Genomic DNA, 12,903 nt, shown 5'->3' on the forward strand with positions numbered 1-12,903 from the left:
TCTGCCCTGCATCTCTCCTTTTCTCCTTTCGACAACAAGGACCGCACAAATGGACCCGTCTAGAGTTGATGATGAGACTCAGATGCATTTCCCCACGTTTTATGCAACTCTGTTGGCTGCTGTAGCATCCCTTTCCAGCTTTCTTTCAAAATCTGCCATTCCTCAAGAGAGAGAGAGAGAGAGAGAGAGAGAGAGAGAGAGGTATCCAACAGCAGAAATTCACTATGCATTTCCAAGTTCTATACATCTACTCTACCCTTTTCTGGAGAAAGTAAAAAGAGCCCACAAATTTTCACTTCGAAAACCCTGGTGATTCCTACAAATGCCAATGCGGCAGAGGTTTTAGAATTAAAAAAAAAAAATGGTGCTTTAATTAGCTTTACTTAGCTTTACTTAGCTTCTCGAGCAGCAGGGTGTTGACGACGGTCTTCACGTAGGCATCGAAGCACTCTCTGCAGGAATTGGACATGAGAGCAGACCTGTGGAGCCTCTGGATGTCATCGGCGTGACAACACACTGAGCTGGGGACGGTGGACTTGGGCTGCTCCAGGCCACATGCGGCCAGGATGGTGTGGGTCGCCGCTCTGGCAATTGCTTTAAATGTGTTGACTCCTGCAGGAGTGACAATGAATGAGCAACTTTGCTATTAAATGATTAAAATGAAGTGAGTGTGATAACGAGTATTCAGAAATAGAAAAAAATGAGATAGTTGGAGTAAAGATGGTGAGATCCGAGGATTGAATATAACAGCAGAATGATATCCATATGACGGTTTGGTTCAACCAAAACAGGTTCCACCCCTATTGCGTCAAAGATGCTGCTTTGTTGGCAATATTTCCTAACGCATTCAGGCAATGCAAGATATACCAACTGAAACAGGACATGTGATCAGTCGCGCAAAAGCCCGTGAAAGAACGTTACAGATGCAAAACATAAATCTGTCACCAGGAAGCATGATACATCTATATGATCCCCAAAGACAGTCGATCAAGATTATGCCCTAGAGATGTTGGTTTTATGAGATCTATCACTAACTGAAATCCATAAATAAGGAGAAAGTTGCTTATCAAACATACCCAGCTGTTTATTGCGGCTAAGCAACTTCAAATTGAACTTGACAAGAGATTGGATTTCACTTTTTGCATTGTCGTCTCTTCTAGAGTGGCCAGCTACCCGCGCCTCATCCAGCATTGCTTTCCCATGCGAATTCTGTGATGAAGCAATGCTTGCCCCAAGTATGGCAGGAAAAGAACTAGAGGATCCAGACATAGAACCGGCAGAAGATGTCATAGATGGACTATTGTCTTCTTGGTAAGTGATGCCGCGTGATGTTCCAACAGATTTATTTGCATGATACTCATGCCTTTGCAAACTGGCTCGGTCAATTGTGGCAGGAGGCAATCCTGGATATGTTTTCTGTCTCTGCCTATCAATTACTGGAGATCTAGGCTTAGAGGATCCTGACACAGAACCAGCAGAAGGCGTCAAAGAAGGACAATTGTCTTCTTTGCAAGCAATGCCGCATGATGTTCTGATTGACGTATTTGTATGACGCTCATGCCTTTGCCAACTAGCTTGGCCCATTGAGGAAGGTGGCAATCCCGGACCTCTTTTCTGTTTTTGCCTATCAATTGCTGCAGATCTAGGCTTATACAATTTATCACCAATATGACTGACTTTATGCTCCAAAGCTGCTGCAGATTCAGTGTTGCGACTTTTATTTACTTGATTCCTCAATTCTAAGCGACTATTATTTACTTGATTCCTCAATTCTAAGCGACTATTATTAAGACTGGCTACTTTTGGAGGATTTCCTTTCCTGACCAATTTGTTTCCTGCATGGTGGACACTAGCCGTTAAATCACGACCTTGCCGTCTGGACTTGGCTCTATCCATCATTTTCCATGCTTTGGTGATATCGTACTTATCTTCATTGTGGGAAGCAAAACCTAACATAGAATCTTCATCTTCCAATGGTTGATGACTTGAGGATGGCTGACCTAATCTGTCATGCTCTTGAATATGACAGTCTCGCTCTTCCCTCATATGGCGCATGGACTCCACATTACCTGAATGAAAGCTCAATGACCCACGTCGCAGTGCATCCCAATTCTCACGAAGTGCCTTTATACGAATATGGACATCACGACATTGTCGAAGAGTTCTTGCGCCCAAATATTCCACTGCTCTCTCTGCAACATTGGGATCCCTTCTTTCACCTTCTTGGGACATTTCCCCATCAATACCATCTTCCCTATCAGACACAGCTGCACTTGGGTCTAAAGGTGACGACACAGCAGTTGTGGGTTGCTCAATGTCAGAGGTGCCGCCATCTCTCACGATATCCAATATTGAAACTCGCGGCTCAGTTGATGGCATCGAAATATGTCCGATGCAGCTCTCTCCTTCATCCGTCCTAGCATGCTCGTCCCTCATAAAAGCACAGTCATGGCAAAACCAATCCCCTTCAGGCACAGTGACACCCAAGTCAACACAATAAGTATGCGATGCTGAATTGCAGAGCTCGCAGAGCAGCAGGCACCATTCATCCTGTGAGCCTTGACAGATGCTGCACCGAGTTTCCATATAAGGGTCAAAGGTCCAATTCCATGGGGATCATAAACCTGCAAAAGAACACAGATAGCAAATTTGCTTCTTTCACTAAATCATTCAGTGGAAATAACGTTCACGGTCATGTGCTCAAGCAGAATGGAAGACAAACATCACCAAATTAAATTAAACAAATTCATCTTAAACCCTTCAAGTAGCTCGAATCCTAATTAACATTAACCAATTTCGATCAAAAGAACCGAGGAAAACCCATGACTCGCCATGAGGAGCCGCGATCGAAATCAATAAACTTTGCTGATCAAGCCCGAAAGAAAGAGGACCCAGTTGCCAAAACCCAGAACGCAATCTACCCAGAATTCGAAACATCGGAACCGACCTGGTCACGAGGCCGGACTTTCACGACCCTCTCGCCGGCAAAGACGCCGTCTTTCGGCGGCCTGAGGATGGTGGAGAACCGGCGCTTGCACATGGGGCACTTGGACTCCACCTTGGCCCACTCCATGATGCACACGAAGCAGAAGTAGTGGTCGCAGCTGTCGATCCGGCCGCGGACGGCCCTGCCCTCCTCCGTGAGGCAGATCCCGCAGCACGCGCCGTCGTCGACCTCCCCCGTCGGGGGGCGCCGCCCCTCGTCGCCGCCGTCCGGGGCTTTCTTCGGCCGCTTGCTCGTCGGCGGCGAGGCGCGACCGGCCATGGTTGAGCGCGCGCCGCCGAGGGAAGAGAAGACCGAGTCAATGGGGAAAAGACACGTTCGAACCAAAAAAAGAAAGAAAAAAGAAAAAAAAGAAAAGGGGAAAGACACGATTTGGGAAACCTACGAGAGTCAGAATTGAAGTTGCAGTAGAAAAGCCCAAAGCTGGAGGCCCAAAAGGGTCACGAGATCAAAAATCATGTCTTGTTTCGTAATTTCAAATTGAACCGACATAATCTTTTTTCTTAGGGTCTTGCCTTTTGCATTCTTTATTTGATTTTGACACCCCCTTTTACACAAAGACTGAAAAAAGGGACATATTTGAGAATCTCTTTATTTATTTCTTCTTCTTTCTTTCACTCTCCTTTTGTAGTAAATCATGAATTATGAATGGGCAATTTGTGACATGCAGTGATTCTTATGCAATCTATATGAAAATCTTTTTTAAGCTCTAAAAACATACGTTATATAATAATGTTATGTAATGATACACGATAATTGACAAATCTAAAATCATAGGACGCATGAAAATATATGTCCCACTCAAATTCTTTAATATTATTCACAATATATTATTTCAACACTACCAAATTTATTTAATCAATTGTGTATAACAAACTATATTAGGTATGAGATGAGATCGTATTAAAGTTCCAACCACCTTGAGACTCTAAAGGTCCGATGCCCTAATATGCTTTGATTAATACAAGATACAACTAAAATAAGAGATGTAAAACATATGGTCTAAGGTTTAATCATCTAAAAATGCAATTAGACCATGTAATTAAATTACCCATTTAAATTACCAACTTGCCCTCACAATTGAATTAGGTCTTATTTTACTTCCAATTCGGTCCCGATTATTTACCTTCTATATTTTCCCAGGAAAACAACCCGTATTTTCTCACTTTCTTGCTCCTCTTCCATGGAGGAAATCGACCCCGACATTTCCCGGTGGATCCTCGAGTTCCTCCTCCGGCAGCCCCGCCTCGACGACGGCGCCGTCAAGCTCGCCCTCGCCGTCCTCCCCCTCCCCGACTCCGACCTCCGCCTCAAGAAATCCGTCCTCCTCCGCTCCATCCAGTCCGAGGTCGACGCCGCCTCCGTCTCCGAGGAGACCCTCGACGCCCTCGAGGCCATCGAGGAGGTGGACCGGACGACGGCGGCCTGCGGCGGCCCGCCCGCCGTCTCCGACGCCATGCGGGAGGCGTACCGCGCCGTCGCCGTGGAGTGCGCCGCCAGGTTCCTGCACGGGCGGGTGGACGAGGGGGGCGAGTATTCCCGCGCCGTGGAGAGGATATGGCGGGGGAGGGTCCGGCGGATGGAGGAGTCGGCGGTCAAGAGCGGGCTCCTCTCGCCGGAGCTGCTCCGGTGGGGGCGCCGCGTCGAGGCGGCGATGCGCGATGAGGGGGAGCGCGAGGGCGTGCTGGCGATGAACACGAGGGGCGATGCTTTCAGGTCGGTTAGGGCGTATTTGGGCGAGGCGTGGGAGAGGATGGGTCCTTCTTTCCTCGAGGTGGCGGCGAGCCGGATGGCGGAGGATAATCCGTGTAGAGAACTGGTTGTCGTTGTCGCGAACGGTCGAGCGGAATCCCGTGCGTGCGAGCGCGATGATTTGCCCGACGTTCGAGCGAGTGCCGGTCCGAATAGCGAAAGGCCGGCTGTAAGGATAGAAGATGATGGGGAAATGCCTGGTTTGTTCTATTGGATTTAGTTGCTCTGCTACATTTCAATCGTTCTTTTTTGGCCTGTCCTTTTGTGATGATCTTATTCTGTTCTGGCTGATTGTTATTGGCGCATTGGAAACAAGTTGGTGAATTGGGTTTTTGGTAATGTATCAAGTTGTTTTCCTTAGAAACATTGAAGCCGGTTGAGGGATTGATCAAAAGAAAGCAGCTTGCCCGCCATAGGCGATCCAAAGTGGGAGTTAAGATCATTGATGATAATAGGGAAACTGAAAGAGATGTTGCATCGCGATGCAGATTTGATACCGTCCCTTCGCCTGATGTTAATAGAGTTCAAGAGGCACTCAAATCTAGTTCTGTGGAGCTGCGAGCAGCAGTCGTGGACCCACTTCCTGATGCGATACGGTTGGCTGATTCCCTTGTGCGAAATGCTGCTGGATCGCCTACGAATTTTGAATGTGCAGAAGCACAGATTAGGGAAGATGTTAATGCATCCGATGCCTACGCTGACCAGAATGTTGGGCCTGTTCCAGGCGGTGAAGAAAATCATGTTAACCAGTCAACCAGCCATCAGAATAAGCAGTGTAAACCTAGTTTGTTTGAGAGGAACAGCTCTGCTCGCACCTATGAGGTATCTAATTAATGGTTGCATTTTGCTTCTCCTCTCCATACTTCTTTCATTATTATGTGTATGTGCAAACGTGTGCTTTTCTCTCAGCATCTCTGTCTACTTCACACATGAGAGTTATGGCTTGAAGCATATAACAATTATGTAACTTAATTTGTTATTGAAACTTGGTGTTGGTGTCAGCATTTGTCTTGTCTAAATAAATAGCTTGTCCTTGGTGGAAGATACTTTGCCAGCATATATGCAATGATGGGATGCCCTGCATACATACCTTAATGCTTCATTTTGTTATTAGTTAAAAGAATTGGCGGATGCTTCTAGTTGTGGGAAGAAAAAAATGTTCACTTTCAGGTCTTGAAGATAATTAGTAAAGCATGAAGAACAAAGGTCCTTTAATCTTTTGTAACTTTTTTTTTGTGGTTATAGAGACTCAAAAGTTTCCACAGATTCAGGAAAAATACATCTACGTGTCATAAGAATGTTTTAGACCATGTGAACATACTTGCTGCACTAGACTCAGGGTTGTCCTCTCTCGTCATCTCTGTGATAGGTAAAAATGAAGTGCTATCGAGCGCAGAGGATGCTGAACTGCCCCTTTCCTCTTCCTACTCACTTTTGGGACTTTTGTTAAGTTAAGCACTTTTTGTTTAAAATCCCTCCCTTCAAAACATAAATTGAACCTATGTAAGAAATTTAACTTGGAATATTCTCATCTTGAGACACAAGGAAGTATGATGTGTGGTGCAGACATGATGTGTACAGGTTGTTTTTGTATTTAAGTGGGGTGCCTTTGTTTGGTAAGTAGTAATTAGTTTAGTGGAAAATAATAAAATCCCAGTACATGGAAATGATGCAAAAGAAAGAGGAGCAATAGAAAAAGTTAATACATTCATAAATTGATACGCAGTAAATGGAAGTCAAATTTCTCTAAACTAAGAATTAGGAATCGAAGATTGACAACTTCATTCTTGGAGGCGAACTTGTGAACTGTTTCTCAAGCTTCATTCCTTTTTTGCCATCTCAAGCATATTTAATAAAATATTATTCTCTCTTGTAGCCCAAACAGACTGGTATTTGAAGGATAATAAGTCTGAATCAGTTGGTGCAGGGCTATCTTTACTGCAAAGTAATGTAATTATGGTTAACAGGGGACATTAACTAGTAATGTTAAATTTGGGTGGCATGCAAATTACGGTACGTATGTAGTCACTGGACCTTCTGATCCATTTATCATCTCATTCTCTCAGTTGAGCGTTTGAGAGGAGCTATGCATCTCTCAATGCTTGTTGGTTCTTCAATTGATTCAATCTTTGAAGAAAGCCATCTCTTTACTGAAGCAGTCTCAATACTGATCATGACCTGTTCTGTTCCTCTTCATATTATTTCTTGATCTTTATGGAGATTTTGCTTAGGTGTTGTAGGATTTCTTCATCTTACATTGATGAAAACAAAGGTGGTGATAGCTTTGATCTGCTGAAAGTTTAATCCTTTGTGGATTAATTTAGAACTATATTTGGAAGTTGGCCGGCATAAAAATGAGGGCATCATGGAGCCATGTCAATCTAAAAGTATATCTAATCATTTAACTGATTCATGAAGCATTGAAGTTTAGCTGTAAAAAGGTAAAGTAGGCACTCTTAATGCTGATCAACTCTTGCAGATGCAGAAGTATACTATGCCTAATGCCTCTTCTTTATTATGGTTTTTGGGAGAATCTTTAGCCTTTCTTCATTCATGGTTCGATATTCTGGTTTGTTTCTTTTGATGATTTGATAGTTGTAGCTCATATTATGTTTGAAAATGATCATTTTTTCAGTGGGATGATACAATAGATGACTCACCTGAAGAACCTTCGGGCTCCGATAGGGTTGTGTTACCCAGCCCAAGAAGAAGCACCGTTTCTCCATTGAGGAAGCCATTGACTCGGAGTTTGAAAGTTTCTGGACGGAGAAAAGCAAAGAGATGGAGTTTGGAGGAAGAAGAAACTTTGAGGAATGGTGTTCAGAGGTACAATATTAATTTTCGCGGTATCCATTGACAGCGTTATTGTCTCATTGTTGATATTTGTTGTCCATAGACTTTTGGGTGCCTTTGTGTTGAAGTGTTGTCATGTGCTTTGAGTCCCAAGTTGATCAAAATATCGCGGTATCTCATTGTTATATTGGTTTTGCAATCTAGGTTTGGCAAAGGAAATTGGAAGCTCATCCTACACTGCTACCGCCACATTTTTGAGGAGAGAACTGAGGTAATGCTGGGAACTCATCATACCATAGATTTGACTGCGTTACGAAGTGGAGCTTTTCTGTTCAGGTGGACCTGAAGGACAAATGGAGGAACATGAACCGCTACTGAAGTGCAAATAGCTGGTGTTTCAACCAGTGCTGGAGAGGCTTGCCAGCCTGTCGATCGCTTGCCAGTGCGGAAGTTTGTGTCTAACTTAGTCATTTTAACGATTCATAGTGGTGTCTATGTCCACTTAGATTGTCGAAAACCTTCCTCAAAGCTAGTTTGTGCGCATGAAGTACGTCAAGTGTACATTGGTAGAATAGGATGTGCGCAGGTGTAGTTAATCTTGAGGGCCTTGAAGAACTTGGAATAATGAGAAAAAGGTTGTTTTCTTATTTAGTGTAAATGGATATCCAGCCAACCATTTAGACATGCACCTATGGATGATTTAGGTGCATTTGCATGGTCGGGACAGTTTTATCTCAGTGCTCGACCCTCAACAAACTAAACTAAGGGCGTGTTTGATAATCATTTTATTTCCGGAAATAATTTTTGCTCAGAAATGATTTTGTTTTATTCCGTTCCCAAGAACAACTCATTGAGTGTTTGAAGGCATTTAGTAAGATTCTTAATTTAATTTCTTTTTCTTTTTTCTTTTTTCTTTTTCCTTTTCTCTTCTTCTTCCTCCTTATTTGTGGCCGATCGCTGGCCACAGCGGTGGTAGGCGACTAGTTGGGTGGGATCCGGTGAGCTCGTTGAAGCCTCGTTAGGCTAGAGTGAGGTTCGATAAGTTCGCTGGAGGCTCACCTAGTCATTGTGAGGCGAGGTCGAGCCTCGTCGATGGTTGTGGGAGGCTTGGCCTCATTAGGCTAAGCCTCGCTAGGCCAAGGCTGGGTTGATCCTGGTGAGGGAGGCTTGGCCTCAATAGGCTAGGCCTCGCTAGGTCAAGGCTGGGTCGATCCTGGTGAGTCTCACCTGGCCATCGGTTGTGGCAGTGGCAATGGAGGAAGAAGATGAGAAAAAGAAGGGAAAAAAAAGAAAAAAAGAAAAGTTGGACTTTTTAAGAAATTTTTCTCAAGAACAAAAAGTTTTTTTTTTTTTTTTCTAAATCTCATGATGAAGGTCTTAAATAGGGAACAACGAAGTTATCATAGAAGATACTGTTTAACTGACATCTGTCTGTTGTCAGGATTGCCAGCCTCAGAAGTTTCAAGGAATGGGCTATGACATGTAGCATCCAGAATCCGGATTCTCTTCTTGACGCATGTATACACAATGGAAGCAAACATATATTTGACTAGTTTGCTTCCTCAAATTATATTTTATCAGGTAAAATCCTCGATCACTGCACGAAAGTGGCACAAAAAAGTTGCACAAGATCTGGACATCCACCCAATTGAAGTCTCAAAGTATTTTTATTCAAACAGCACTCCAACCAGGTTCCTTCTTTACTTTAGCTCCTTTCATTGAGCTTCTAATGTTCATGACTTCTCCCCACTGGCCCATGTCAGCGTAGATGTTTGACAAAGAAATATAAGCTCCAGCATCAGATGGCTCGCACTCAGTGATCTTTTTTGCTGCTAGTTTTCCGAGCTCAATGTCACCATGTAATTTACAAGCAGCAAGCAGTGTCTCCCAAACCAGAGCATTAGGTTTGATTGGCATGTTGCTGATGAACCTTTCAGCCTCCTTAAGTCTCCCTGAGCGACCAAGAAGATCGACCATACAGGCATAGTGGCGGTAGTTAGGCTCAATACCGTAATCCTTAACCATTGAATCAAAATGAAAATAACCTTCTTCAACCAAACCACTGTGGCTACAAGCCGAGAGAACCCCAACAAAAGTCACTGGATCAGGTCTCATCTTCTCTCTCTTCATAAGCTTGAAGAACTTCAAGGCCTCCTCACCTATTCCATGTCTGGCATAACTCATGATCATTGTTGTCCAACCTATTAAATCAGGCGCATCAATCTGATCATATGCTTTAACACATTCGTTGATGCCCCCAAATTTGGAGTACATTGCCACTAGTGAACTACCAACAGCCGCATTGGAGTCCAATCCTACTTTCATTGCATAAGACTGCAGCTGTGTTCCTATGTCTAATCTGTTTGTGAGAGTAACAGCCTGAACAACAGAAGATATACTGAAGGAGTCAACGGCAAAATTAGCCTTGAGCATCTTGTGAAACATCAACAATGCCTCCTCAATGTATCCATTCTGGGCATACCCTGAAATCATTGAGGAACATGCAACATCATCCCACAAGGGTAGTAAGTCAAGTAGCCTTCTTGCCAATTTCAAATATCCGCATCTGGAGTACATCATAACAAGAGCACCGCCAACTGTGATCTCTTCACCAAACCCTAATCGAATAACTTTGGCATGAACTTCCTTGCCTTTGTGTACTAACTTTAGTGAACAGATTGCGGTTAAAATTGCAATAAAGGTGGATTGATCAGGACTATTCCCCTCAAGCAGCATATTTCTGAATAGTCGAACTACTTCATCTGGAAGATTATTTTGAGCAAAACCAGCAATCATAGATGTCCAGGAGACATTGTCTTTTTCACAAATTTTTAAATTTGCCCAAAAATTTCATATGATTCTTCCAAACTATCACATTTAGAATACGTTGTAAAAAGTGAACTAGCAACCGAGACATCAAAGACCAAGCCACTTTTAATAACATGAGAGTGGACCTGTCTCCCCAAGCTTAATGCATTCACAACACTTAAGAGACTGGAAATACAGTACTTATCTGGTCTCACACCTTCCCGTAACATGCTCCCGAACAATTCTACAGCCCTTTTTGCATCATTAGCCTGTGCGTGCAGAGATATCACAACTGCATGATTATTGGGATTTCTCATCCTTTCCATTTCTTCAAGTATTAATCCGGATGAATCAACAGCTCCAACTTTGCAATACATATTGAATAATGAAGCCCCCACCGCAGGGTCCAGGTCAAATTCACATTTGATGATCAACGCATGGAATTGTGTGGCAGTTTTAGTCAATCCTCGTCTGCCACTAGCACTAAGTAAACTAGTAATAGTAAAGGTGTTTATTTCCTCCCCCAAACTTCTCATTTCTTTGAACAGTAGGACTGCAGAAATATAATCATCCAGCTGCAGAAAACCCGAAATCATGGCAGTCCAAGAAACAACACTGCGGAGACACATCCGAGTAAATATCTTCATAGCTCCTTCCATACCTTTGCATTTGGCATATAAATCAGAAAGCGAAGTATTTATGTACACGTCATAATTTCCACACTTGATTATCCACCCTTGGACCATCTTTCCAGTCTCGAGGTCTTCAAGCATAGCACAGGCCGTCAGGACACAAGGGAAAGTGAAACTATTGGGCAGAAAAGTGCCATGACGACACAATTGCCGGAAAAGATCCAAAGCAATCTGATTCTCTCCATTCCTAACTGCCCCTGCAATTATAGCATTCCAACAAACCACATTCTCACACGACACATCACGAAACACCCTGAGAGCATCATCAAACCTATGGTTCTTCGTGAGCAAATCAATCATCCCAGCTCGAACATAACCATTTGCACGGAAACCTTTCCTCAATGCCAGAGAGTAGACTTGCCTACCATGCGGCGGAGCTCGCAACGCAGCACAAGCCGAGATAACACTTCCATAAGTTATCTCGTCGGCATCGAAACCCAACTCACGCATTCTGCAATAGTGTTTCCACGGCTCCAAGAATAAAAGAATTCCTATTGAAACCCGAAATGAGAATGTTCCAAGAAATGACACTCCGTTGAGAAGCCGTATCAAACAGATTGAGTGCATATCCTGTGGCACCACATTTACAGTAGCAATCCATCAAAGAATCCGCAATGCCCACTTGGGTTTGTAAAAGACGCGTTTTGAGCAACTGGGCATGCAAGATTTTCGTGTTTGGCGCAGTGCACTGCCTAGACTTGATATAATCATCGAAGATGACAAGAAGAGGATCGACCGGAGCGATAGCTGGTTCTGGTTCTCCATCGATAAGCGATGGAGGGTCGATGACGGCCAAGGAATGCTTGAGCTTTACAGCGGATGACGACGAAACTTTCTCGCGGATGTTGTGGAGGAGGAGAGTTCGACGAAAATTGAGGTTTTGAAGATGAGCGGGGAGATAATGTATATGTAAATTTTGTCGAAACAAGGTGACGCTGAACGTCAAGATGACCGAGTTGGTCTAAGGCGCCAGTTTCAGGTACTGGTCCGAAAGGGCATGGAGTAGGAAATGAGGACAAGTTTTCCTTCTTTCCCAATTAAATCTCGATAACGTGTATCCGCACTGCCAAGAGAACTTTATATTACAGCGACGGTAAGGATGACACCGACAACAGTTGCATCAACCTGCTGCTGTTGTCTTTAATTGCGATTACCTTGAGATAGGTAGCTGCTGCCTAATTGTCATCCATCGAGCATGAGAAATAGAAAGATTTCCTCTTTGCAACGTAGACCGATCAAACTAGAGTTCAAGCAAGTTTAAGATTGGGAGTTGTCGGCTGCAGTTGTATGAGGCCACTCCCTCTGTGATCAAAACTGATGGAGAAGCGCAAGAGAGAGCTGTCAAGAAAGTGCACGGAGAAACTGAAGGTGTTGGAAGAGGGTATGGCGACAACATGGGACCCTAGACCTTGTTGTCTTTTTGATTTTGGGTCCTCATGAAGTTCTGGAAGAAGTCCTCGGCGCAAAATTTCTGGATTCGGAGAAGTATCCAAGGGTGACCTCTTGGGTGAAAGCTCTAAAGGAGTTGCCGGTGGTGAAGGAGGCATTATGAGAAGCTGCTTCAGTTTTTCAGGGATTGGGCTCTTAAATTTGCAGCAGCTTGATCTCCTTAATCATAAATCTGTGACACTCAAATCATATATTTGATCGCCCTTTATGTAATCCAAATGCATTTGCAAACAATAAGCTATTGCCCATTAAAGTTCAATTCAAATGTTCCACTACATCTCAATCTCTCTACCAATTCTTTTAATACATAACACTAAACTAGCCGTTTTTTAATCCTATTATGTTATATTATGTTGCTATCAACTATTGATATTAGGAAAAATTTCACATAAAGACCTAAAGTGT

At 43.6% G+C, this 12,903-nt stretch overlaps 3 protein-coding genes across 7 annotated transcripts; 1 reads left to right on the plus strand and 2 right to left on the minus strand.

Annotated features, from left to right (window-relative positions):
- Nucleotides 1-202: 202 nt before the first annotated feature.
- On the minus strand, nt 203-3,334 carry LOC104421060. 2 transcript variants are annotated; one of them, XM_010032900.3, is made up of 4 exons: nt 2,948-3,334; nt 1,788-2,624; nt 1,077-1,754; nt 203-612 (listed from the first exon to the last, which is right to left on the minus strand). In XM_010032900.3, the coding sequence occupies exons 2-4, from the start codon at nt 2,584-2,586 to the stop codon at nt 380-382; spliced, it is 1,710 nt and encodes a 569-aa protein (XP_010031202.2). In that variant the 5' UTR covers nt 2,587-2,624; nt 2,948-3,334; the 3' UTR covers nt 203-379. The 2 variants fall into 2 exon arrangements, with proteins under 2 accessions (XP_010031202.2, XP_010031194.2); XM_010032892.3 differs by having other exon boundaries at nt 1,077-2,624.
- An 816-nt stretch (nt 3,335-4,150) lies between these two features.
- LOC104421078 (telomeric repeat-binding factor 2) lies at nt 4,151-9,365 on the plus strand. Of its 4 annotated transcripts, XR_001983880.2 has the most exons (6): nt 4,151-4,956; nt 5,118-5,578; nt 7,392-7,582; nt 7,754-7,820; nt 7,886-7,999; nt 8,991-9,365. XR_001983880.2 is itself a non-coding variant. In XM_010032928.3 (5 exons), the coding sequence occupies exons 1-5, from the start codon at nt 4,188-4,190 to the stop codon at nt 7,925-7,927; spliced, it is 1,530 nt and encodes a 509-aa protein (XP_010031230.3). In that variant the 5' UTR covers nt 4,151-4,187; the 3' UTR covers nt 7,928-8,329. The 4 variants fall into 4 exon arrangements, 2 of the variants coding, with proteins under 2 accessions (XP_010031230.3, XP_010031237.3); XM_010032928.3 differs by lacking the exon at nt 8,991-9,365 and having other exon boundaries at nt 7,886-8,329; XR_005548675.1 differs by lacking the exons at nt 7,754-7,820; nt 7,886-7,999; nt 8,991-9,365 and adding an exon at nt 6,684-6,769 and having other exon boundaries at nt 7,392-7,526.
- On the minus strand, nt 9,221-11,499 carry LOC108955038 (pentatricopeptide repeat-containing protein At1g74600, chloroplastic-like). The gene is made up of 2 exons (XM_039306730.1): nt 10,575-11,499; nt 9,221-10,032 (listed from the first exon to the last, which is right to left on the minus strand). Exons 1-2 carry the CDS (start codon nt 11,497-11,499, stop codon nt 9,221-9,223), a joined length of 1,737 nt encoding a protein of 578 aa, XP_039162664.1.
- Between the last annotated feature and the right edge of the window lie 1,404 nt (nt 11,500-12,903).

This window comes from Eucalyptus grandis, chromosome 2, assembly GCF_016545825.1.
Source record: "Eucalyptus grandis isolate ANBG69807.140 chromosome 2, ASM1654582v1, whole genome shotgun sequence".
Classification (NCBI taxonomy): Eukaryota; Viridiplantae; Streptophyta; class Magnoliopsida; order Myrtales; family Myrtaceae; genus Eucalyptus; species Eucalyptus grandis.

What these genes read in the sequence shown, in the direction of transcription:
- LOC104421060 (XM_010032892.3), bottom strand. Translation starts at nt 2,586, where the DNA reads ATGGAAACTCGGTGCAGCATCTGTCAAGGCTCACAGGATGAATGGTGC. An exon ending in TAGCCGCAATAAACAGCTGG is followed by an intron (nt 613 to 1,076) that starts GTATGTTTGATA and finishes TCACTCCTGCAG; the next exon opens with GAGTCAACACATTTAAAGCA.
- LOC104421078 (XM_010032928.3), top strand. Translation starts at nt 4,188, where the DNA reads ATGGAGGAAATCGACCCCGACATTTCCCGGTGGATCCTCGAGTTCCTC. An exon ending in AGATGATGGGGAAATGCCTG is followed by an intron (nt 4,957 to 5,117) that starts GTTTGTTCTATT and finishes TGTTTTCCTTAG; the next exon opens with AAACATTGAAGCCGGTTGAG. An exon ending in TTGAGGAATGGTGTTCAGAG is followed by an intron (nt 7,583 to 7,753) that starts GTACAATATTAA and finishes TTTGCAATCTAG; the next exon opens with GTTTGGCAAAGGAAATTGGA.
- LOC108955038 (XM_039306730.1), bottom strand. Translation starts at nt 11,499, where the DNA reads ATGCGTGAGTTGGGTTTCGATGCCGACGAGATAACTTATGGAAGTGTT. An exon ending in CGGGAGCATGTTACGGGAAG is followed by an intron (nt 10,033 to 10,574) that starts GTGTGAGACCAG and finishes CAATGATTTCAG; the next exon opens with GGTATGCCCAGAATGGATAC.